This window comes from Podarcis cretensis (genome assembly GCF_951804945.1).
Source record: "Podarcis cretensis genome assembly, chromosome: 2".
NCBI lineage: Eukaryota > Metazoa > Chordata > Lepidosauria > Squamata > Lacertidae > Podarcis > Podarcis cretensis.
This window is the reverse complement of record NC_137171.1, coordinates 8,570,292-8,596,160: the sequence shown is the minus strand read 5'-3', so window position 1 is coordinate 8,596,160 and position 25,869 is coordinate 8,570,292. Positions and strand designations below refer to the sequence as shown.

The 25,869-nt window shown below is 47.0% G+C and overlaps 1 protein-coding gene across 1 annotated transcript; it reads right to left on the bottom strand.

Moving 5' to 3' along the window:
* Positions 1–11,064: 11,064 nt before the first annotated feature.
* Positions 11,065–24,091, bottom strand: CYP27B1 (cytochrome P450 family 27 subfamily B member 1). The gene is made up of 9 exons (XM_079967670.1): positions 23,824–24,091; positions 20,519–20,709; positions 18,498–18,694; positions 17,170–17,370; positions 16,126–16,289; positions 15,217–15,383; positions 14,037–14,118; positions 12,787–12,984; positions 11,065–12,337 (listed from the first exon to the last, which is right to left on the bottom strand). Exons 1-9 carry the CDS (start codon positions 24,025–24,027, stop codon positions 12,224–12,226), a joined length of 1,518 nt encoding a protein of 505 aa, XP_079823796.1. The 5' UTR covers positions 24,028–24,091; the 3' UTR covers positions 11,065–12,223.
* Between the last annotated feature and the right edge of the window lie 1,778 nt (positions 24,092–25,869).

Sequence of the window (25,869 nt, the reverse complement as noted above, 5' to 3'; positions counted from 1 at the left end):
GGAGCGGTACCTATTTATCTACTTGCACTTTGACGTGTTTTTGAACTGCTAGGTGGGTAGGAGCTGGAACCGAGCAACGGGAGCTCACCCCGTTGCGGGGATTCAAACCGCCGACCTTCTGATCGGCAAGTCCTAGGCTCTGTGGTTTAACCCACAGCAGTTGCTATTAAAAGGTGCAGGAGTGGAACAGGCCAGGGTTTTGTTGTTGTTGTTGTTTTCCTGGTTAATTGGCAATCTCACACACAATATAAAATAGGGGCGTTCTGAAAGTTAAAATCACACCCAAACCAATTTGTTACATCCTAGTATTTTCTTGATAAATCAGGCATTTTGGGGTGGTTTCAATGAATCCAAATAGGAACAACTAAGCTACTTTGGTTGCACTCAAAGCAGGTTAGAGGTAGGTGAAGCAGCTGCTGCAAGCTATTGGTTCTCTTTTTCCATTCCTCCTCGTGCCCTTTCACAACCTCTCCGTACTTCCCTTCCTACCTCTCACACTTGGCTCTGAGCCCTCTGGCACAAGAACGAGGCGCATCGTTTCCAATGGCCCTTCCTTCACCTTTCCGGCAGGGACCCCAGGCGGACTCCTTCCCTGCCCTCATCTCACCGGAACGTTGCCTTGTCAGCAGCAGCAAGAGGCAGCATGTGTCAGAGCAAAAAGAGAGAGGGGCAATAAAGATTCACTGTAGATTTATTAACCACAGTTTTATTGTGGCATCCTGTTACTCTTTGCTTTGGACGGTAGGCAAGACACTCGTATGAGATCCAAGGAGTCGGTTTATTCGAAGAGCCCATGCATAATATCACAGAGCTAGAAAAGCGATAGTAAACGGCAACTCAAGGTGCATGCAGACTGCGTTTTGCTGGAGGGGTCCAAGCACATAACCAGAACTTCAGGTTTGTGGAACTGAAGTGGATTAAATCGGAAGTGGATTAATCTGTTACCCTCACACCAAGGTGCCTTCCTCCTGAGTTCTACAGTGCCAATGTTGAGTCTGTGTACACATTACAGTGGTACCTCAGGTTACATACGCTTCAGGTTACATACGCTTCAGGTTACAGACTCAGCTAACCCAGAAATAGTACCTCAGGTTAAGAACTTTGCTTCAGGATAAGAACAGAAATCGGGCTCTGGCGGCACGGCAGCATCAGGAGGCCCCATTAGCTAAAGTAGTGCTTCAGGTTAAGAACAGTTCAGGTTAAGAACAGACCTCCAGAACAAATTAAGTACTTAACCTGAGGTACCACTGTATATGCTTTCTTTCCCCTCAAAGAATTATGGGCATTGTAGTTTGCCAAGGGTTGCTGGGAACAGAGGCGTAAACTACAGTTCCCAGAATTCTTTGCGGGAAAGAGCATCCTTTGAATGTGCTTTAAATGAATGGTGTGCACACAGCAAGCTCACAGCAGGCAATGGCTCTTGTCTCCATTTTAAGAACGATGACCTTTTGAAGAGGCTGGGCATGTGGACTGCTTTGTTCCAGAGGCAAGTCCTCTATTTGATGGGCTTCCAGAGGACAGTCCTCTACTGGAGCACATCCTCTGTTTGGACAGCTGTCCAGTATAAGTCTGGTTTAAAGATAAATGACTCTAAGAAAGGAGAGCAGGAAGGGCATTGAAGATACCAGTCCACAGTTAGCTCCTGGATCGAAGACAGGGCGGTCCCTTGGTCCCAGTCCCCCCCCCCCCCCACTTGATGGTGCATGCAGAAGGGCTTGAGTAACTATTTCTATATCTGCATCTACACATATAACATGTTTGCATTTAATGGGAATGTGCCCTCGTTTATCCTCTTTCCTCATCCCCTGTTGCGATGACGTGTAAATGGCCACCCAGGCCCGAAGGAGCCGAGGATGCCTGGAGGAGAGGTAGGCCTCAATCCATGGAGAGCAGGCACCTCAGTTGCTTAAACTGTGCCAAGAGGAAAAAGGAAATGATCACAATCTTCTCTGGCTGTGCTCTAGAAGACAGGAGGAAGAGCCTCAAGGAGAGCGAGAAAAAGGGCCGGATCCATGCAAGTCACTTCACATCAACCAGTGGGATCCTTTGGCAGCCAAAATCCAGCACCTTTACCTAGCCCCCGCCTGTTCCAAGGGAAAGAAATGTTTCTGCAGTAAGCACACCAAGCCTGTGCTTGCAGGGTCTCACCAGCATCAATTTGCTGAGATAGGGAGTTGTTGAACTTGTGATTTGCTGCAGCCTCCCTGGGAAATGGCTGCCGGGCCGTTCCCAAGCCAGTGGAGGCCCAGGTGCTGTGGCTGTAGCAGCAACAGCCTCCATTGAGTTCATTCCCATTCAGTGTTCCATTGTTATCAGCATCAATCGCTATAAATCAGTACTGCTGCCCTGGGCAGGCTATAAATCTAATGAACAAACAAACAGATAAATAAATGTTGGGGTGTATGGCATAGGTGCTGGTTCCCTGAGTGCCTGAGCACCCACAAAATTCCCCATGATTAGGCCGGGCACCCACAAATCTCAGCACTAGGGCCATGCGCGCTGCATAGTACGTAGTGGTGTATGGCATGTTAGAGGAGGGGTAGTACCTCTAGTGGGGGACATGTTGTGCTCCTTCTGGAGTTCTTTGTCCACCTTTGGTCTCCACCCTGCCCTCAGCTCTCGGCTGTGGCTCCTTGAATCTGTCTGCTTCCAACCGTGGTCATACCCCAGGAATGACTTGGACTGGCCGGCTAAACCAGGTGAGGGTACCTGATGGGTCTCAAACCCTCGGTGAGTTAGGGACTTTTCTTGCATGTGAAAACGGACTCTGGTGGATTGAGCAAACAAGACCAGTAATGGGTGCAATGGTGGAGAAGGTGATTTCTGCACGTGCTGTATTGGTATGTGAGGGGCAAATGGCACTCATCAACCTGGGAATGTAGCTCATCCCAGAGAGGGAAACTCTGATCCTAAGCCTCCACATTCTTGCATGGTATCTTCAGGAGAAGAAAAGGCTATGGAGTAAATCTTACACATATCCTGAGTGGAGTCCCTAAGACAATTTTTTTAAAAATTCAAAATTATAACAAGACATATTATCCAAAAACATATCATCCTTGTCCCCCCCCCATTTTTCCTCCCTCCCCCCTCCCACACAAAACCCCACCCCAACCCCCGACTTCCCTCAGTTCCAGTCTTTGGTTTCTCTAAGAATGCTGTTTTCTGCATGTTACAAAGTTGTATCGATCCTCAAACTATTTAGCTGATTATTATTAAGAAAAGGTTTGTGAATGTTTATTCAAAACCTGCCAAGGAGTCCAGTTCGCTTTGTTGCATCTTCAGATACTTTGTAAAGGGTTCCCATTCATCCTTAAAGTCACAGTTATCCTTGTCCTGTAGCTTATATGTCAATTTTGCCAGTTCTGCATAGTCCGTCAATTTTTCTTGCCATGATTCTTTAGTTGGGGTTTCTTCAGTCTTCCATCCTTGTGCTACCAGAACTCTCGCGGCCGTTGTCGCATACATGAAGATGTTTTTCAACTTTTTTGGCAGGTCTTTCCCTACAATCCCCAACAAAAATGCCTCGGGTTTTTAAACAAATGTTAAATGGAACATTTTCTTCAATTTGTTGTAAATCATTTCCCAAAATTTTTTTAATTACCTTCCAATCCCACCACATATGATAAAATGTCCCCTCCTTTTCCTTACACTTCCAACATACATTTGAACTAGTTTTGTACATTTTCCCTAACTGGACTGATGTTGTGTACCATCTGTACATCATCTTCATGGAGTCCCTAAGACAATTTGATGGTGCCTTGTATACCTCCTTTCAGCAACTCCTGCAGCCCGACTGGTGCCAAACGTATTGTTCTACTTTCCTTTGGACCACATCAGTGAGACCGAGGGGAGAGGAGGTCTTGTCATCTGGGCAGCCCAGAACCTCCACACGCAGGGCGGAAATATGTGGAACAAAGGAAATGGTTTCGGTCACACAAGGGCATGGGACTTCAATTTTCACCTAATCTGTAAACTCCCAGCTAATCCATGTAGAAACCCGTCGCTCTCCTCCAGGGATATGTGTAACTATCAATCACATCCTATGAGGTGTGGCACTAACGAAGGTGGTGGTTGCCTGGGGCATTCCAAGCTAGGACGCCTGTCATGAACATCACCTGCGTGATCAGAGAGCTGCATAGCTTGATCTATTTAGTTACTGTTATTTACAGAACATCGTTCTCTGGGAGGCTCACAACATAAAGCGGCACAATGCATTTAAAACACAAATATCCTAAAACAGCAGCAGGCTGCGCTAAATAGTGTAAAAATTGCAAATGCAATCTGTGCGCCTGTGCTTGCACTGGTCCGTAAAAACTCATCCTTGTGAGGAGGGAAGGGTCTAACGTTTTATTTCAATGGATGCGATAGGGTAAGCAAGGTCACACCTCTGGCCTTGCCTTATTCTTCAGCGCAGTTGCCACCTGAAAGATCTCTCTGCGTTCATTAACATCCCTTTTATATCTGTTGCCCAAACTGCGGGAGGCAGTGGAAGACAGGAGTGCCTGGCGTGCTCTGGTCCATGGGGTCACAAAGAGTCGGACACGACTAAACAACAACACCTTCTAAACAGTTGCAAAGTATTCTTAAGGTCTTTTGAACAGCTCTTTGTTAAAAGTTGAGAGGACGATGCAGAAAGGAGCTAGCGCAAGGGGTGTGCAGGAAACCACTGCCAGAGGGTGTATCTGAATTGCATACCAGCTCCCCAAATGATATGCTACCTTTCATAACCTGATACACTCCCTGTTTCCAGAAGTGATGATTCACTACTCGTGAGATTTGCTTTCCTGGGCATGACAATGCGGGAACTCAGCCAAGTCACAAATCACATGGCATCTCATCTTTATTTGTGCGCTTTGTATGTGGCTTTAGCAGAAATGTTATAAAGGATTAAGTAATAATGGATTGTTAATTGGTGAAAGAAGAGAGTGTAAAATTACAGTATGGTAAGATAAATTATTAGGATAAAAACAAAGATGGAAAGGATTTGCTGAAATATCTAACTGAACTAGAATACAAAAAAGGGAGGTGTGAGGAGGTCAAGGAAACAAGCAGATGAAAAATAAGTTATGGGAAGGTTTGATTTGTTTTTTGTTCGTATTTTTCTGTGCTTTTTTTTCTTTTTTTGTCTGTTTGTATCTAATGTGATGTATTGTTTTGTTTTTTCTTGCTTAATTTAGTGTGTTTTTTGTAACCTTTAAAACTGGAATAAATATTTTTTAAATATATATATATATATTTGTGTGTTTTGTATTCAAAACTTCAAAGGTCTGTTCTATTGTGGTTTAATTTTCCATATGGCTTAAATTATGGTTGTAAATTTTTTAGTAATAGTCTTATTGTTTTATCCTTTTTTTGTAAATTGCAGTGTATTAATTTTAAGAAGTAAATGGAATTATGAAATAAAGGTGCTAAATGTTCTCAGCAAAGATGCTGCTACCTCTTTTTTTTTTAATAACTTTGTTATTCAAAATTAAAACAAAACATATTATCCAGAAACATATCGTCCTTATTTCCCCCCATTTTTCCTCCCTCCCCCTCCCTCCCCCCACAGAACCCACCCACACCCACCCCCCAACTTCCCTCAGTTCCAGTCTTTGATTTCTCTAAAAATGCTGTTTTCTGCATGTTAAAGGTAAAGGTAAAGGTACCCCTGCCCGTACGGGCCAGTCTTGACAGACTCTGGGGTTGTGCGCCCATCTCACTTAAGAGGCCAGGGGCCAGCGCTGTCTGGAGACACTTCCGGGTCACGTGGCCAGCGTGACATCGCTGCTCTGGCAAGCCAGAGCCACACACGGAAACGCCGTTTACCTTCCCGCTGGTAAGCGGTCCCTATTTATCTACTTGCACCCGGAGGTGCTTTCGAACTGCTAGGTTGGCAGGCGCTGGGACCGAGCAGCGGGAGCGCACCCCGCCGCAGGGATTCGAACCGCCGACCTTTCGATCGGCAAGCCCTAGGCGCTGAGGCTTTAACCCACAGCACCACCTGCGTTTCTGCATGTTACACAGTTGTATAGATCCTCAAACTATTTAGCTGATTATTATCAATAAAAAGTTTGTGAATGTTCATTAAATGCTGCTACCTCTCACCTCCAAGAAAGAGAGGCAGTAGTACTGTACTACTCTATTCTGCCTTGGTCAGACTACACCTGGAATACTGTGTCCAGTTCTGAGCACCACAATTTAAGAAGGATATTGACAAGCTGGAAGGAGGAGGAGGGTGATGATCAAGGGCCTGGAAACCAAGTCAGTTTGAGGGAGCTGGGTATGTTTAACCTGCAGAAGAGGAGATTGGCAGGAGATATGATAAAAGGTAAAGGGACCCCTGACCATTAGGTCCAGTCGTGGCCGACTCTGGGGTTGCGGCACTCATCTCGCTTTATTGGCCGAGGGAGCCGGCGAACAGCTTCCGGGTCATGTGGCCAGCATGACTAAGCCGCTTCTGGCGAACCAGAGCAGTGCATGGAAACGCCGTTTACCTTCCCGCCGGAGTGGTACCTATTTATCTACTTGCAGTTTGACGTGCTTTCGAACTGCTAGGTTGGCAGGAGCAGGGACCGAGCAACGGGAGCTCACCCCGTCGCGGGGATTTGAACCACCAACCTTCTGATCGGCAAGTCCTAGGCTCTGTGGTTTAACCCACAGCGCCACCCGCGTTCCTTTCTAGGAGATATTATAGCCACATTCAAATATCTAAAGGGCTGTCACATGGAAGATGGAGAAAGCTTTTTTTCTCCTGTAGTAGAGGTTAGGACCAGAACTAATGGATTCAAGTTAGAAGAAAGGTGTTTCCAATTAAACATCAGGAAGAACTTTCTGACAGTAAGAGCTGTTCGACAGTAGAGGTTGTGGACTATTCTTCCTTGGAGGTTTTTAAGCAGAGGTTGGATGGCCAACTGTCAGGGATGCTTTATCTAAGATTCCTGCATTGCAGGGGTTGGACTAGATGACCCCGGGAGTCCCTTTCAACTACTATTCTATTCTTCAATTCTATGATTTTATGAAAGCCAGCAGCATTAAATAAAATTTCCCTCTCTCCCCTCCTCTCATTCCCATCTCTCTCTCTCTCTCTCTTTCACACACACACACACACACACACACACACACACACACACACACTGGGGCAAGCATAGGCAAACTCGACCCTCCAGATGTTTTTGGACTACAACTCCCATCATCCCTGACCAATGGTCCTGTTAGCTAGGGATGATGGAAGTTGCAGTCCAAAAACATCTGGAGGGCCGAGTTTGCTTATGGCTGCACGGGGGTTTCCCAGTGAGATGTCCAACACACAAGGAAGTGAAGTAAATAGGCACCACAGCGGCGTAGCGTGGGTTGTCAGCACCCGGGGCAAGGCAAGTAATTTGCGCCCCCTAACCCGGGGCAAGGCAAGTAATTTGCGCCCCTAACCCCTAACCTGCCGCCGCTGCCAGCTGCTTCTTGCTGCTGCCTGGGCTGGTCGGGTGTGGTTCTCTCCCGCGCTCAGCGCTGCGCTGCGCGGCCGCTGCACTGTCCCTCCCCCAGATAGTCCCTCCCTCACTCTCTCTCCGCTCCGCACAGCAACGCACGCCTGGCACCCTCCCCCTCCACAGTGGGCGGCGACCTGGCAGCTCGGATCGCACAGCCAGCACTGCAGTGAGAGAGAGTGAGTGAGCCAGGTAGGGGCAGAGAGCTGCGAGTGCGAGCGTGCCCCCCCCCCAATGTTGCGCCCGGTGCGGCTGGGCCCCCCTGCACTCCCCACGCTACGCCACTGAGGCACCATCTCTTTGTCTTTGTCTCCCTACAAGGGATGAAGGGCAAGTCTGAGTGCTACAGTAACTGTAAAAAGTAAAAAGTAAGTATTGCTACAGTAACACAAGGTTCTGGTATGGGCATGTCTGGATGCTGAGCTTTCCTCAATGTTTCCAGCAAGCAGGCACTATAAAAGACTGGAAGGAACAGCCAGCAGGAAAGGGGAGAAATGCTGGATTCCTGTACTGCACCAGACAAAGGCAGTTGAATCATGTTCCAGCTTGGCCCAGGCAAGGGGACGTCTGCACCAATTGGCATATGTGTGCTTTGAATCAGGAGATACCAGGAGTAGCCTGGACACTGCTTATGGCTTAGGGCCCTCGTATTTACAGGACTGCCTCTCCTGGTATGCCCTGCAGAGGACCTTAAGGTCCATGAATAATCATAGTTTAGAGGTCCCGGGCCCTAAGGAAGTCCTCCACCAGGACCAGGGCCTTCTCAGTGATGGCTCCGACCTGGTGGAACGCTCTGTCCCATGAGACCAGGGCCCTGCAGGATTTAACCTCCTGCCGCAGGGCCTGTAAGACAGAGCTATTCTGCCTGACTTTCAATTTGAACTTAGCCTGATCTTTTATTCCCCTTCCTTCCTTCCCCCTCCCCTTTTTATGAAGATTACCCGTTCTGGGATCCCACAGCTAATTCTTCCCTGGTCTCCTCGCTGGCCGAAGTAGGACCAATTCAGCCAGCTAGCCCTGGGGATTATCTAATGTTTATTGGATGTATTTCCCCCCTAAATTGATTTTTGAATTCTGAATTTATTGTTATTCACGTTTTATGCTGTTTTTTGTTGCATCAATTAAGTGTTTTAAATTTGTTGTTAGCCGCCCTGAGCCCGGTTTTCTGAACTGGGAAGGGTAGGGTATAAATAAAAATTTATTTATATTATTTATTTATCCCAAGTCTTGGCCTCTTATTAACACTCTGTTTCAGATGGTGCTATTTCCCTTATACAAGCCTTTCTTTTCCTGCCCCTGTTGCACTGCACTGCCTTGCCAGAGAGGGGTGGATACAGGAGGTGTGGCTCCACTGTCTGATATGGAGACAGTGACATAGCTGTCAACCGTCCCTTATTTGGCGGGAAACTCCCTTATCCCAGCGCCGTGTCCCGCTGCTGTCCCTTATTGATGATGTCCCTTAAATTTCCCGGGTTTCAAAGGAAGCAGCTCCTCTCCCTCCCTCCCTGCCGGCCAGGGAGGAGGGAGGCTCCAACTGTGTTGCTTGGCTACCCGTCCCGTCCCCCTCCGGCCTCCTCTCACCAGCCTTGGCCCCCAGGAGCCCCTTCCGCCGCCATCCTCCTCGCGGCCGCCAAACTGAGCATCTCTGCCTGGGGCCTCCCCTCTGCCCGTCACCGCTGCTTCCGCTAGGCCATACTGCGGCTGCACCGCTGAAGGACCCGGATGAGATGGGCAGCCTGGCGCGGCCTATGAATTGCTGAGGAGCCTTGAGAGGAGAGCGAGGGCAACCATAGAGAAAGCAGTTCCAAGAGAGGAGGAGGAGGTGGAGGTGCGGGCAGGTGTTCCAATGGCTAACCATAGCAAGGGAAAGCGGAGAAAGGATCGCAAGCGCTTCTCCCATAGATTTGTAGTGGTAGACTAGCATAGATGGTCTGATCTGCGGGTTTACTTCGGGCGCTATTTCCCCCCACCCCCTTCCTCCCGCCCCGCCTGATGGAACTGGGAGCTGCAGATGGAACACAAGAGAAAAGATACAGAACTGCAGCAGCATCTTCGTAGCTTGGACTTCGTTTTGCGTGAAAAGTGGTTGCTGCTTGTAGTTATTTAATTGCAGTGTTTCATCAGCTGGTGTCTTGAGCAGCAACCTCTGGAAACGAAGGGCTAAAAACCAACGCTGCTCTCCAAAATTACAGTGGTACCTCAGATTAAGTACTTAATTCGTTCCGGAGGTCCGTACTTAACCTGAAACTGTTCTTAACCTGAAGCACCACTTTAGCTAATGGGGCCTCCTGCTGCCGCCGCGCTGCTGGAGCACGACTTCTGTTCTCATCCTGAAGCAAAGTTCTTAACCTGAAGCACTATTTCTGGGTTAGTGGAGTCTGTAACCTGAAGCGTATGTAACCTGAGGTACCAATGTATCTGGTCCCTTTTAACTTCGTATTTCAGCTGAAGAAGAAGAAGAGTTTGGATTTGATATCCCGCCTTTCACTCCCTTTAAGGAGTCTCAAAGCAGCTAACATTCTCCTTTCCCTTCCTCCCCCACAACAAACACTCTGTGAGGTGTGTGGGGCTGAGAGACTTCAAAGAAGTGTGACTGGCCCAAGGTCACCCAGCAGCTGCATGTGGAGGAGCGGAGACGCGAACCCGGTTCCCCAGATAACGAGACTACCTTGAGCTGGTTGACGAAAATCCCTTATTTTGGCTGCTGGTCCCTTATTTTCGAGGCTGCTGGTCCCTTATTTTCAAATCTGTAAGTTGACAGCTATGGACAGTGATGGAGAGCAGCAATGCTGCAACCATTGGGTGGCTGGGTTTATCTGCCATTCACATTGTCAGCTGTGGGCCCTACTTGGACACTGGGGCTTCAGCAACTGCCCAGGTTTCCTGGATGTGGGTGCCAGCCCTTCCGAGCCCTCTGTGGTGCGTTTCCTTGGGGTTTAAAAATGGGCTCAGTTTGTCAGGTGCACTAATTTAGACAGACTTGGTATAACTACACTGTGAGTGGCTGCTCCATGGAACTCTGTAGGAGGAAAAAGCTTTTTGGCACACTGGTTAATAATAAGGTGTAGGAGAGAACCAGTCATGAGCTGTTTTGTAATGTTGGAACTCTTTTAGAATTACGTCTGCCACTTCAGTTTAACCATGATGGCTTTGCCATCTTGGGAGTTGCACTGTGTTGGGTGCGAGGAGTCAGTGACCCCCTATAACACTCACAGCAGTTGCCCAGACCATAAGGAGAAGTTGCTAGAAAGCAAATTTCAAGTTTCCAGACTAGATAATGCTCACCCAGCCATTACCAGAGAGCTAGTGTGGTGTCGAGTGTTGGAACTACAACCAGGGAAACCAGAGTTCAAATCCCTGCTCAGCTATGAAGCTCACTGGGTGATTGTGGGCCAGTAACTCACTCTCAGCCTACCCTACCTTACAGGGATGTTGTGAAGTTACAATAGAGCAGGGGAGTGATGTATGACACCTTGAGCGCCGTGGAGGAAAGGTGGGATCAAAACTGCAATCAATCAATCAATCAATCAATCAATCAATCACAATCTCTCTGTTCCACAGTTTGGCGTTTCAGCTCAAAGTCACAGATAAGCAAGTCAGATTTTTTTAAAAAACCAGTTCATGTTTATTATCCAAAGATAATAAATAACATTTAAACATAGCACCAAAGAAACATCCTTTAAGGTAGACAGCTTTGGTTACAGGAACTGTTCTGATGCAGCTGTTTTTAAAATACAGAACATTTGTACACATAATTTATAGGTTATAAAAATATAAATATGTAGGGAAGGGGTATTAAATATAAATGATTATATTTAAAATACAAAAGATTAGCATAATAACAATATTAATAATAATAAATAATAAGGCTCTTAAATACATTCCTGTTCTCCATTCCCACAGCTACAAACAGGGAAGATCTGTATAACTGCCTCAACTTCAGTGATTAAAAAAAACACATATAATTTGAAATGAAGTTTGGCTTGCTTTTGGGGGTCTTTTCACACACCTGGGTGGGGATATAAATACTGTCCCTGCATCTAGAAACCAGCTTTTCCACCCTGAGAAGGAAACTAAATATCACTTTCAAGATACAAGCGAGAGATAACCTGGGTGACTGCATTCTGACAGTGATCCAACACTAATCTAATATGGACGATTTGCATGTGCCAATGGCACCTAATGGACAATGTTGCGGTGGAGAAGATGCAAAAACTCCAACCGTATCACTTCTTTTTTTGGATGGCCTTTCTTGAGGTTGCTGTCATGGAGCATTGGGGACGCACACATGAACTCACAGTTGCACAGATATCACATTGGCAGTTTGGTATACAGTACAGTCACACCTGCCACTGGGTTTCTGGACTCCTTGCTTTCCATCCTTGATTTCCCGAAAGTTCTGGGAACTATCAAACGGAGTGAGAAAAGCAGGTACGTTTCAGAGCAAAACTGCTCTTCCCACAGTTCCCCTCTGTTTAAGTGCACATTGATACTCTATATAATGTGCTGGGAAACTCTGGCTCTGGAGAAACCATTTTTAGCAAGTCCTGGAACTGGACCTCGAAGACACAGCAGAGGGTGCCACTTAAGAGAGGAAACACCAGTGGCCCCTTTGGCTGACCTCAGTCAATGTCACTGCTCTACAGCCCTTCTTCAAGCAGACTCCAAAGAATCCAGAAGATTAGCTTTGTCACACCCAGCCTCAAGGTCTAGTGTGCTTTGATGGGAAGACCAGCATCAGTTGTTCTGCTTCATCCTGATTAGCGGCTCAGAAATTGCAGATTGATTTCCTTCTCTGGAACCAGCAGAGTGCGTGTCATGGGTCTCACGATGTGGCCTTCTTGTTCTGGCTTCACTTCAAAATGCATCAGGATCTGCAAGACAAGAGGAGCGATGGCTTGTTAGCAGGGCAGCTACTGAGCAAGGAACAACAAAGCATAAAACAAAGATGTCATCTGGAAAAAGGCCAAAGGAGATGCTCAAGGAGCTTGCCCAGTGGAGAGCAAGAGAGACAAGATCTGAATGCATTCACTTTCCACTGGGATTCAGGAAACCTTGCAAATCTAGGCCCACTAGATTTGGCTCCTGCCAAACTTCTACCTGACTGTGCTGGTCCCTTTAAGAAGGACCAGGATCAGCAAGAGGGATGGTGGTGTAAAAGCTGGCAGAAGGTGAATGCAACCTCTTGTCCCTCCAAGAACAGGGCTTTTGGGATAAACCCACCCACTGTGTCTCAGTTCCATAAGATGAAGACAGCCCCTTAGGGTCATCCACATTTTCTCCATCAGTATTGATCTAGGGTTTTCTCCTTGCAGACACTCACCCTAGACAGGGCAAGATACACTTCCAGCTCTGCAATGCGTCGTCCAATGCAACTGCGCTTGCCGAAGCCGAAGGGGATAGAGGCGTACGGGTGGTGAGCGTCGTCCTTTCGCAGCCATCGCTCCGGCTGGAATGAGTTGGGATTGGAGAAGTACTTCGCGTCACGTGACGTAGCATAATGGCAGAGGGTGATCAAGGTCTGAAAGAGCAGGGAAAGGGAACATCATGAGGAAAACAGCCCAGGGACCCTAAGTCAAAAGACCCATCCCTAAGAAGAATGCCTTCATAGCTTCATCCTGGTCCTCCTTCAACGGCTTCCTCCCTTTCTCATTTGGAGAGCAAAGCTTCTGTGCTGCAGCCTTAACCTCATTCTGCCTGCATCTCTACTGCCATTCCTCTTTCTCCTGCACTAGTTTTCTCTCCTGCAAGGACCCCTTTGCATGTGCATCAGTTTGCTGAGGATACCTATGTGCCTGAGATGTTGCTGAGAAGCATTTTTTTTTTAAAAAAAGGATGCATATTCCATTCACTTGGGTTGACCGGCCAGGCTTGTTTTTAAGACTTCTTCAGGACCCTGCACAGATTGAGTGCATGTCCAACACTTCCAAGCAATGACCACCTGATCCACACACATGTTTTCTTGGCCAGATATTGTAAGTGTTGGGATTTCCTACTCCAGATTTGCAGCAGTTCTCTGCCTGCAGCATTGCTGACCTAAAGGAGCAGTTGCACATCATAGGCCAGAGGAGCATTGTGTAGGATGAAGCAGAAGACAAGGCAATTCCACCTGCCAGGGCCATCTGCTCACCACCAACCTATGTGGCTGAGGACCACAGTGTGCCAGAAGCAGATGCACTGCAGAGCCAGAATGCTCCAGAGGACTCAAGCAAGGAAGCCAAGCTACACTTCCCAGGCTTGCTTCCTTTATGAACAAAGGAACATGCCTTCTACCAAGTCATGGTGCTGGTCCATTCAGCTCAGCATTGTCTACATCTACTGGCAGTGGCAATCCAGGATTTCAGACACAAGTCTTGGCTGGCCGTTCTTGGAGCTGCTGGGGCATCGAACCTGTGACCTTCTGTGTACAAAGCAAGTACTCTGCCACTGAGCTACAGCCCTTTAGGAGCCATGCATATCCCAAAATGGATGCTGCCTTCTTAAAGCTACTGCTTCTCCTTAGCTCCACCCAGAGAATGATGGCTATCATCCATCCCCATCCCCTCTTTGCATCCAATTTTGTAACACGCTCACCTTTTTGGGGATCAGATAGTCTCCCACTTGGATGTCCCTGTCTGAGATGACGCGTGCATTGCCAGGAATCACAGGGTACAACCTGGAGGGGAAAACAGAGCAGCCAAAGTGAATATAAAGGAATTGATTCCCCACAACGTGTCACAATGTTTACTCAGCTCCCTAACCTTTTCCTCTTTGAGTGTAAATCTCCCAGCTGGCTGACTATGCTGCTGCAGCTGTTGCAGCCCAAAGGAAGCACCCAATTTTCTTACTTATAATAATAATATTTTATTTATATCCCGCCCTCCCCAGCCAAAGCCGGGCTCAGAGCAGCTAACAACAGTAAAAATACCGTACTTATGTGCACAGAGCTTGAAAAGTGCAGCAGATAAGTTTAAATCTTCCTGGCTTTAAGGATCATCAGGATGAATAAAGGTAAAGGTAAAGGTACCCCTGCCCATACGGGCCAGTCTTGACAGACTCTGGGGTTGTGCGCCCATCTCACTTAAGAGGCCAGGGGCCAGCGCTGTCCGGAGACACTTCCGGGTCACGTGGCCAGCGTGACATCGCTGCTCTGGCAAGCCAGAGCCGCACACGGAAACGCCGTTTACCTTCCCGCTGGTAAGCGGTCCCTATTTATCTACTTGCACCCGGAGGTGCTTTCGAACTGCTAGGTTGGCAGGCGCTGGGACCGAGCAGTGGGAGCACACCCCGCTGCAGGGATTCGAACCGCCGACCTTTCGATCGGCAAGTCCTAGGCGCTGAGGCTTTAACCCACAGCGCCACCTGCGTCCCCATCAGGATGAATGCTAGTGGCCAAATCACAGGGAATCTGCCTCCTTTTCCTATACAGCTGCCTAAGGCTCCATCCTTGGTCCTCACCTGAATGCCAGCTTCAATGCAACTTTTAAAAGGATTAGACTGACTTTTCTCAACCTGGTGCTCTGCCAGTGTTGTTGGGAATAGAGCTCCCAACAGTTCCAGCCAGCATGGCCAATGTCACAGAATAATAGAGTTGGAAGGGACCCCAGGGGTCATCTAATCCAAGCCCCTGCAGTGCAGGAATCTCAGGATAAGGTTGGTGGGATAGTGGTCTTCTAGGCAGTGGCAGACCTGGTCACATTTTATGCTTCCCCCAGCAACCTCAGCAAGCAACCTCCCCATGTACTCTCCCATCCGTTCCCGAAATGAGGCTCACCTCAGCGCCTCCTTCACCACCGCCTTCAGCAAGGGCATCTGGGCTACATCAGCTGCCGTTGGGATGGCACTACCCTTCATCACTGCTGCAATTTCTTTGTGGAGGGCTGTTTGCACCTCCGGGTGACGGGACAACTCATACAGGCTCCAGGACAAAGTGCTTGAGATCTGCAGGGATAGAGACCAGGGCAGGGTTCATCATTAGGCTATTAGGCTATTAGTAGAGTTATTCCTCCTTTGCATGGCAGAAGAGTAAATATTAGCAGGGCAATCCTATACATGCCTACTCAGAAGTTAAAGTCCCATTGAGTTCAATAGGGTAAGGGGATATAGGGTTCTTGTTCTGCCAATCACATTGCACAGAACAGCCAAGATGTTACGCTGCAATTATGACCAATTAAGAGAATGGGAGTGTTCCTGGCCTTCGTTCCAAGAGAGAGAAAGAGGTGTGTGCAGCGTCCATGCCCCAGAACCAGGAAATTTACTTCGTATTTGCATAGAGGTGTTCTTTTAAAACAAAAACAAAAACCCAGCTACTTCATATTCTAGGGCTAGGCCTTGGCACAGAAAATAAGTTCCGGGCTCAAATTAAGCTCCACTTAATAGCTGCAAAATTGCCCTCCTGCAAGAGGAGATAGAAGTGAAAAAGAGGCCAAAGAAAATCCTCAAACTAGGGGTCATTATATAGGATTCCATGGTGTGGCACTGATAACCAGAGCGGGTTATCAGAAGCTGCTGTCTGTCTCCACCACCCACAGGAAAGCACAGCATGCCAACCAGCGGCTACCAGGGTCTTCTGCTATTTTTCCATCTCAGAGACCTATTTCACTTAGTGCCCAATTGTGTAAGGGGGGGGGAGCCTGCTCCTGTAAGAAGCGCTCCCCCCCCCAGTGTCTTCCAAAAGGCTTACCGTGTCCACACCAGCCAGCAGAAGCTCAGTCACGTTCCCATAGATGGATTTCATGGACAGCTTCTCCTGTGCCAGGTAGTAAGTCAGGTATTTTCCTTCCACCTTCTCCCCCCGTGAGATTTTCTCCGAAACTTCAGCCATCCGCTTGTCAATGTGCCCTTTGGCTGGAAAGGAATTGGCACGAGATGAGCACTTGCTCTCCAGGGAGCGCCGCCAAGCAAGGCATTCAGTCACCCGTCGCAGACATGTCAGCCTGGGCCAATTGCTTCTTGCAGGAAGACAGCTCAAACAGTTATTTCAGGGGCTTCTAGGCTGCCCTTTCTTTGAATTCTCATGGCATTGCTATCTAGACAGGAGAGCTGCTGCATGATCTAGCCGCAAGGAGGCTAAATGGCTGGTTATGCATGGGTCACATCCTCATCACATGTTTAAAGCACTTTAACAGTCGTGGCTTCTCCCCCAGAAGTGAATCTAGTGGTTTGTTTGTGCCAGTGGCATCAGTACTAATGCATTTCTGGGAAAGGTTGTTAATAAAGCTGGATCCTATCAATATCTAGAAAACCCTATAAAAATATTCCTTTTACGAAGGCCTTCTCTGCCATATAATTATTGGTAAGTGTTGCAGGCGGCTTTCTTGGTCCTGTTATTAAAACCTACGTTGATTAATCTTTTCTTTCTTTCCAGAATTGGAACGGTGGTTGCATCAGTTTTAAACCACCCTTCGGAGCCATATGGAATCAAGCAGCACATATATTTAACCTGCAGTCTCCAAGCACAACAAAAACTGTGCAACTCCATATGGAATCAAGCAGCACATATATTTAACCTGCAGTCTCCAAGCACAACAAAAACTGTGCAACTTCTTGCAGGAGGGAGAAATAACCCCAACACACACACACACACACACACAGGTGCAGTGAGAATGAAATGCAACGATTTATGCCAAGCTTGCTTAGTGAGCGACAAAGATTCTGATTGGTGCTACAACAACAGGCCACTTAGCTCCTCTTCAAGGTGCTGACAAGCTCTGGTGGGAACACTCACCAAATTCAAACATATAGTCCCAGGATTCACAGAACTTCTGCCATGGCTTGGGAAAGATGCGATGTAAGACCTTGGGCATTGCCATTGTCAGCAGAGTCATGATGAACATGGTGTTGATGGAGCTAATGAAGTTCTCCGTTTCCTTGGGGACTTTGGGCTCCAGGCAACCAATGCGGGACTCAAAGAGGACGGAAGAGATGCCTAGAACAAAAGCAATTAAATCGATTAAGCCACGAGAGGAGATGCTATCTGGCCTGGCTCCTTTTGCTGCTTTGCCCAACTATGTGGATGTGACTTTCAAAGGGACTGTAATAAACATCTGCTGCAATAGGGATGGGGAACATGTGGCCACACTGCACATTGTTGGACTCCAGCTCCTATCATCGCTAACCATTGGTCCTGCTGGTTGGGGCTGATGGGAGTTTGAGTCCAACATCATCTACAGGGGCCACAGATTTCCCCAGCTCTTCAACAACACTTCAACAACTTGAGTCAGACCAAGATACGGATCTTTCACAATACCTGTTTGGCACATCCATGGTGAATGACAGGTGTGTGTGGGGGGGGAGAACTCTTTTAATATATCCATATAAGAACAGTTAAATATTGTGAATGTGTTGGTGGAGCAGCTCCCTGGAAAACCCAAAAAATTCTCAGAATTCAAGGTCTGGATTTTGCAATTCGTGCAAACTAAGCCAATTCAGTTACACCTTTCACAACTGTTTCCACTAGATAGGAGAAAGATCAATTAACTATGTAAAGCACGATAATCCCAGCTCCTGGCTCTAGTAAATCGTCCTTCACAAAACTTCGCACTTTGGCTTCTGTTTTCAGGTCCATCTTTACAGCCACAAGGGCTAAAAACTTAGAATTTGTTGTCATTTAAGAAACAAAAATGAAAGCCGAGATTTTTCTTTAAAAGGATGCCGGAGGATTCTGCACTCAGTGCCAGTTCCTGCAGAACACATTGTTCTGGCTTATGGTACGAAAGGATTTTGGAAGTAGGGACACCAGGAGAGTTTCTGAGGTTTTGTGAATTGGCAGGTGCAGCTTTGCAGGAGCAGAGTTGAATGAGGCACTGCAGGAAACGGGCAGGGAAGAAAGGTGTTCCCGACATAATCTCACTGAATTATCACCCTGTCCTAAAACAAAAAAACATTCCCAAACAAATCCAACCCAGAACCTGCTCAAAATGACCACCTTAGCTGTCGCAACAAGAACAAAAGATGAATCCCAGCTTCCCCCGATGCTGAAATGTCAACCGATATAAATCTGGGCTGCGCGGTTTACTAGGGTGACACACAAAATGTGGTAAATAAAACACATACCTTCCAATCCAAACTTGTAAAATTCGTCAGCCACATTCTTGACCACATGCTGATCGTGGAAACTCCGCTGGTGCTCCAGCCGTCGGATCAGATCACCGACCACATTGTTCAGAGTGCCAGTGTAGGACTCCACTTCTTTGGGTTTCAGCATATGCTTCCCAAGGAGGCTGCGAGTTTTCTGCCACTCCTCGCCTTCCCTGCATGGAAGAGAAAGGCCTCCGTTAGCTCCCTGGGCAGGAGACATGTCCAAACCCCATGCACGGGGCAGCCACAAGCACCTCAAAACAAGGGACCCCAAGTCCTCAGCTTTAGGAATCTAAGCATGTTCCCTTCACAAGGGAAGGATAAAAGTCCCGCTGAAATTGATGAGCGGTGCTTTGAAAGAGAAAAACTGCCAGTGGCTTTGTTCTTCCGCTTCTCCTCGTTACTCACATCCTGTGTCTAAACTGCAGAAGAAGCAGCCCAGCTGATGAGAAAACGCCCACCAAGGGGAGCCTTGAGTCATAGATTGCTCTAGCTATTTCTCACTCCCAGCTGGCACTTTTGTGCAAGCCCCGGAAGGATCCTGCAGTTCCTGCCTGACACATTTCCGGGAAATAAAAAAACCACGAGAGCGAGGAACAGGAAACCGCAGCGAGCAGGGTTGCAAAAAACGGATGGAAGGTGGGGAAGGGGGACCCCCTTTTTTCTGTTTACCACACCGGTGCTCTACAGTAGAAAAGGCAAGCTCAGAATCTGCAGTTAAAGGCTCCCGAAGGAGCAGTACAAAACCCAAGCAAAGCAATAAGGGAGAGAGCTTCTGTGAAACTGCTAATAAGAGTCAGGCCAGGGATTGTTGCTCAGGGAGCAGCTTGCAAACATTGCAGCTCTTTCCTTGGAAAGTGGTACTTTGAAGAGGGACTCTTCCCTCCATCCCAGCTTTATGGTGATGATGAAGCACCAGGAGCTCTGGCCCATTTGTCCAGCTGTCCAACCCCTCGGCCCAAACTCTTACTACAGTGGCAGACAAGTGGCAAGCCTGCCACCTGTCTAGAGCATGGGGGAATGTCACTCTGGTGCATGCGAGAACATAAACAGGCCTGCCCTGACCAATCTTCACCTCAGATATGGAGCCGTCCACAAGGTAGCACTAAGCAAGACAAGTCAAGCTAGAGTTGCAGGTCTTAATCCCTTGAGCTGAAATGGCAGGGCTTTAGCATCCTTCTCAAGGAGTCCAGGGGACACACACAGGTGCCCTCTCCTGGCAAGTGTCATTGGGTTCTATCTACTTCCTCAGCTCCAGCCAATGTCTCACAGGAGACCCGGCAATCCTGTAGACCTGCACACCAAGGCCTTAATTCTCTGGTTTAGGATTGCCAGATGTCTCTGCTGTAGGCTGTCCGCCCTGTAAAAGCTGTGGCTCTCGAGATGTTGCTAGACCAGATCTCCCATCACGCCTAACTACGTTGGCTGGGGGAGATCAGAGCTGTATTTTCACAGGTTTCCCCTCCCCTGTTGTGTAAGAATCAGGTGGTTGCTACTTCATTCATCAGGGAAGGGAGCCAAATACCGTATAGGACAGGGAGTGCAGGAAATGGACGTTACATGCAACTCCTTTAAGACGAGCAGCTTACACACCGTGTGTAGGTGGTAGATTATGTAACTGCTTACTGTGGGGACTTTCATAAATTTTCATGGCACAGGAACTGAAAACCACGTCGGATCCCACACTGTTTCCCAGGCTCTCAATTCTATCCAGCAGCCCATGGGAAATGGTAGGGTCTCAGGATCGCTCCCAAAATGGCCTCCACGTCACATGGCTCCATGTAACGAAGATCATCTTGAAAGTATTCCAGACAAGACTAGAGAGAGCTGCTGAATGGGCTTCACAAGCCCAACACCAGCGTGCAAATTCCGAATTGTTATTGTATAAAGAGAGAGGATAAAAAGGATTCTCTTTTGACTAGACAATGAAATCTCTCTCCTGCAACATCTGTCCTCCTCAGCCCCATGTGTAGAGAGAGAGAAGAATTAACACTTACGCAGTAAGGAGCCCATACGCATGGCCTCGACACTCCCGATAATCTTTCCAGGAGGAGATGGCGGAGCGAATGGGGTGTTTGCCCTCTTGCCGTAACACCTGCTCAATCAGGCTGGGATCTGCAACGTGGACCGTCAGGATGGGTCCAAAGCTGGCCTTCCACATTGGGCCATACTTGGCTTTGCCTTCGATCTAGGACAGAAGCAGGAGGAAAACTTATTAGATAACACAGAACGCTCTAGGAGGGTTCCGCAAGAGGAGAAGTCTAGTTCCCTCCCTGCTTACTATGGGCCATGCACACACGTTTTTAATTTCACCTGCTGGATTGCTTCCAATCTTCCATAGAAAGAAGATGGCAGGTGGGATTACCACCTGGCATGGTTCTTGTTCTGAACTCCATCGGTCTTTTAAAACAGCTGCATGAAAGGCACATATTCAACAGGTGAAGCTTTGCACAGTACCATGTTCCCATACTAGGAAGGCTTTGAGCACTGAATTTCAGTCCCCTCATACCAGAGCAGAGAAGCAGTATTGGCGGGGGGGAGGGATATTGTTTTGTTTTTGTTCTAACTATTGATTTGAGCTTTTATCCTGTGTTTTTATCTTGTGAACTGTTCTGAGCTCTTCAGGTGAAGGGTGGTACAGAAATGGAATTAATTAATTAATTAATTAATTGAGATTGGCTTCCTTGCAGGGTGAGAGTTAAGAGATCTCATTCAGCCCTTGCACAGTGCACTGGCTCTCTGGCAAAAACACTATGCTGTTTATGGCCATATAGAGCAGTTGTGGTGATCAGCTGACATACAAATGGGATTGCGTTTCCGTGATTCTATCACTGAGAAGTGGGTGCCTTTTCTGGGGGTGTGGGTGGGACAGGAAGCTCTGTTGCAAGAACCCCACATCATAGAAACTGCCACAAGAAATCTCACTCTGCCATCCTGGCATAGCTCTGGGGCATCAGGAACCTGACTAAATTGTATAAAAACGCAGCATGCATTACTCCGGTGCTGGAGCCAGATACAGTAAGCTAAATGAATGATTCATTGCCTTAATTAGGTTTGGGAGGGGCCTGTTTCAAACAGAAGCTTTCAGTCTCACTCACGGTTCCAACCATCACACTGATACAGCCCAAAGGGGAAGTTATTCATTGCTGAGTTACGTTTCAGCAATAAACAAAAATAAAAGCAACCTTTCATTTACATAGTACTTTCACATGCAAATTGTGCTTTACAAGCTGTATCACGCTCATCCTCACAACAGAACACTATCCAGGGAAAAGTTCAACACATTTCAAGTGCCACTGATATGAAAGGAAATTACTGAACAACCCTATACATGCCTACTCTGAAACTGAGTTCATGGAGATTACTTTGAAAGAAAGCAGCAAGCAGCAGGACAAGAAGAAGTGAGGATTAGCCCCTCATTATGTAATTGCAGTCTTAAACACCTGCCTTACTCTCCCTTTCAATGGGATTTTGTGTGCATAAGACTACATTGGATCACAGATTAGACTTTGGCAAACTTAAATTAGACTGATCTCTCTTGGAGCGGGGAAGGAAATAAGCTGGGATTTTGTATTTCTTTTCCTTTTTTGTAATTGTTGTTATATATTGGGAATCTATAAAACTATGTTTATTAGAAGGGGAAAGAAGGGGAAAGACTACATTGGAGAAAGTCCCAATAACTCAGTGGGACTAACTTCTGAGTAAACATAACTGCTTCGGATTGCCGCCCAAGTTACTTTCTCTACGCCTAAATTCCCACAAAGGTCTGCTGAACTATACATTCCTGTTCATGTTGAATGTACAGTATAAAACTATCGACAAAGCTGGAAGGCAAGCAAGTTTTGGAAGTACAAGGCACGGAAATTGTCACCAGATTAGTGAACCGGCCAATTAAGATTCGTCCTCAGCTTCAAGCAATTCTCTCACTTTCAGGACGTGTGTGAGCAAGTGAAGGCTAATATAATGATCATTTTTAGTTTTTTTAAAAGGTTTTAAAATTCTTGTCAAGATGACTAAATCACACAACATTTGTTACGTTCGTTCCACACATGCAGTTAAAGCAAGCATTATGGGTTAAACTGCCTCCATTTATACACATCGCTACAGAAGTGTGGGCTTTAAACACACAGAGATGGTATTTAAGGGTTTACAATTGGTTTACACTGCAAAGCAAAAAAAGAACGAGACACCTAGAGTTGTGTCAACCTGCCTTACTGCCAAGCTTTCACAGGGCTGTGTTGACAAGCAAGCCAAGGAATGGAAAGCTTAGTCTACATTATTTAAATAGCTTTTTACAAGCCTGGCTGGAGACGAGTGGTGTTCATCGGAAATGTTAAGTACACCTGAGGGAAGATCGCTTTATTCTCCTTGCAGGGCGTGTGTTTAAACTGCATAAACAACGTAAAACAAAATATGCTCCCATTCAGTAGGGATGGGAAATTGGGGATTCTCCATACGCTATCGGACTACAACTCCCATCATCCCTAGCCACATACTATGCTGGCTGTTCGAATCCAGAAACATCTGGAGGGCTGCAGGTTTCCCATCCCTGACATCCCTGGGAAACTTTTTAATGTTTGCAGTGCCTTGTTCTCGTCACTTTTGGAAAGAAATTTCCAGTGCTCATTGAAGATATAGTTGTAGATACAGATATGTAGATACAGTCAGGATTTTCAACAGATTTGCTGGAGTGTTCTTTATCAGAATCTCCTGGAATTTTTTAAGGCATTGACCTTCACTTTGAGGCTCACTTTCTCCTTAGTCTCCAGGATGAAAAATATCTGGTTACCTCACCACATTCAAGCATACAAACTTTTTGATGGAGCCAAGGTAACAGAGAAATAAAAACTGGGGTACCATCAGTTTTTGAACTATTTTTAAGGAAATTTGCCAAAATCTACACTTCCAACATGCAGTATGTGTGTGCTTCAATGACTCAAAGTTTGCACATACAGTAATGTTATTCCATTCCACAGAGGAAGATTTCTGTGAAACTCAAAAGCTTGCAGAATTCTTCAGCCCCACCATCTGATTCAAGAGATACTTCTAACTAAAGAAAAAGAAAAACCTGACTTCTCCTCCTACCCTTTGAAACCAAACCAGTCCACTATTAAATTTAAGTAGATGTGACTAGGAAAGTTTTCATGCCTCAAAGCACTAAGAGGAAGAACTTAGCGACCGTTTTAATGTGCCTTTCCTGCCATAAACATACCATCCTAGACAAATCAATGGCAAAAAAAGAAGGAAAAAGTGGGGGAGAGGATATTCAACGCCCTTTACTTTTACGCTGGTAAAAGCTTACCTGGAGTTCGTGCAGCCGTGACAGCCCCTTTTTGCAGAAGAGGTCGCTGAAGAAACTCAGAGCGCTGGGTCCTGGCATCTCGTCCAGGGTCTTGTGGCTTTTGATCACCCTGACCGGAGCTTTGAGGACAGGATCAGCCCAAATCTCAGGGAAGCATCGCGCCAGCAAGGATGCCCTGCCGGCCAGCTTGAGCGTCTGAGGCATCTTTGCTCTCCAAAGCCGAAATACTTCGAGAGTTGGTTGCGGGTGGCGAAGTTCTGTTGGAGGAGCATCTTGGGGCGCCTTCTATTTATGGAGAAAACATGTGGAAGCCGGCAGGACACGCCCCTGCCATGCCTCATACCTTGGTCCCCGCCCCGATTCTTGGTCCAGCACCTCATCCTGCCGCAGGGTGCCAAGGGTGGCCAATCAGGGCGCGTGGGTGGGGATGGCGTCCCGTGCGCTTTTGCAAGAGTCGGGCAGGCGCGCGCCATGAACTGGAGAGGGCGCGCCAGATCTGCGGCTCCTCGACCCTTCCAAAGAGCCATTGCGCCTGGTTTTAAGAGTTCCGGGAAGGCTTCTTCGGGACACGAGAGGAGCCATGCCGAGCTTTTGCTCATAAAAGCAAGTGCGCAAAAGCGCCACCGTCCCTGTCCTTGCAGGTTCATTCCGTCCACAAGCGCGTCACGCGGATGACAAACGTCCGCTGCCGCTCTTAACGCGGGTACGACCCAAAGTGGGAATAATATACCCAAAAAATGTTCCTGAAGCCCCGCCATTTGAGAAAGCAAAAGACAGGTTGTAAACCGCTCCGCACGAACGTGCAAAGGATCCGGCTGCCCGATGGTTAGAATTAACGGTTTTTCTTATCTTCGCGCCAGCCGATTTTATTTTTGGTTTTGGTTTTTGCTGAACAGCGCAAAGAAGGAATAAAAACAATAAAACGAAAGAGAAAGGTCAGCAATGGTTCGTAGAGATTTGCGGTGCAGCATCATGCAGTGAAAGGAAATGCAATCAGAATAAAACTAGAAAAAGGAAGGGGGGTTGCAAGGAGGGACCCCCCCCCCAGCAGAGGCAAGCAATTCCAAGTACCAATTCCCAAAGTCTGCTTGTGCCGCCTGCCAAAAGTAGCTTTTTCATATCCTACAAGAGTGGAGAAGTCTTTTTTTATCAGGAAGTTAACATTAAGACAAGAGAGGAGTGTAAGAAATCTCTACTGATGCCAAAAAATCACTAGGAATGATAACTAAGTAGAGTCTCCTGAGGATAAATTAGCCATAAATAATGTTGCAATAAGGATAGGAATGAATTATGGTACAATACATATGTATAACATTTTAATCCTGCATTTCCACTGTATCATAAATTATGAAGATGATGTGTTGAATAGTAGAAATGGGCAACATTTGCCTTTGGTTTTTTTATTTGAATCTCTGAGAGGAAGTGCATTTTTCATTTTCTCTGTTTCTGAGTGATTTCTGATTTAATATGGTTGCAAGTTGTTGATCTGATGGCAATCTAGTTGGTTTTCATCCTTGTAAACTACCCAAAGACCTTTGGGTAGAAGGCAGCCTAGAAGTTACATGGATGCAGAAAGTAAAACAAAAAGCAGATCCCTGCCCTGCCAAGTTTAGAATCTAAATTTTTGGTGGGGAGGCAACAGAGGAAAGAATCAGTGATGCCTTGAAGGAAGGGCTGGGGGGGCAGAAGTCCAGGATCTGACTCAGCCAAATGTGCAAAAGGTCTCCCAAGAGCAGGGATGGTTTAGCACATTTCAAAATAAGGCACATGAACATCCAATGGGCTTTTTTGGGGTGAGGGGAGGAGAACAAGACCATTAAATTCAATTACCTAACAGCACCACTGCAGGGCTCGCGGAACAACTCACGAGAGCTCCTAGTTCTGGAGAATTCACATGGATTTGTAAGACTGAGCACTGAACTGCTTCCCATATGTATGTATGAGTGCGCCAAAAACACAAGGCGTTTTCTTCAGAATTGACGTCAAGCGCTCGCCCAAATGTTCCAGAGAAATCCAACCAACGTCATCACTGCGCTGTTGGTTCCA

What these genes read in the sequence shown, in the direction of transcription:
- CYP27B1 (XM_079967670.1), bottom strand. Translation starts at nt 24,027, where the DNA reads ATGCCTCAGACGCTCAAGCTGGCCGGCAGGGCATCCTTGCTGGCGCGA. An exon ending in GCGTATGGGCTCCTTACTGC is followed by an intron (nt 18,695 to 20,518) that starts GTAAGTGTTAAT and finishes TCTTCCATGCAG; the next exon opens with GGAAGGCGAGGAGTGGCAGA. An exon ending in TTACAAGTTTGGATTGGAAG is followed by an intron (nt 17,371 to 18,497) that starts GTATGTGTTTTA and finishes CTTTTGTTCTAG; the next exon opens with GCATCTCTTCCGTCCTCTTT.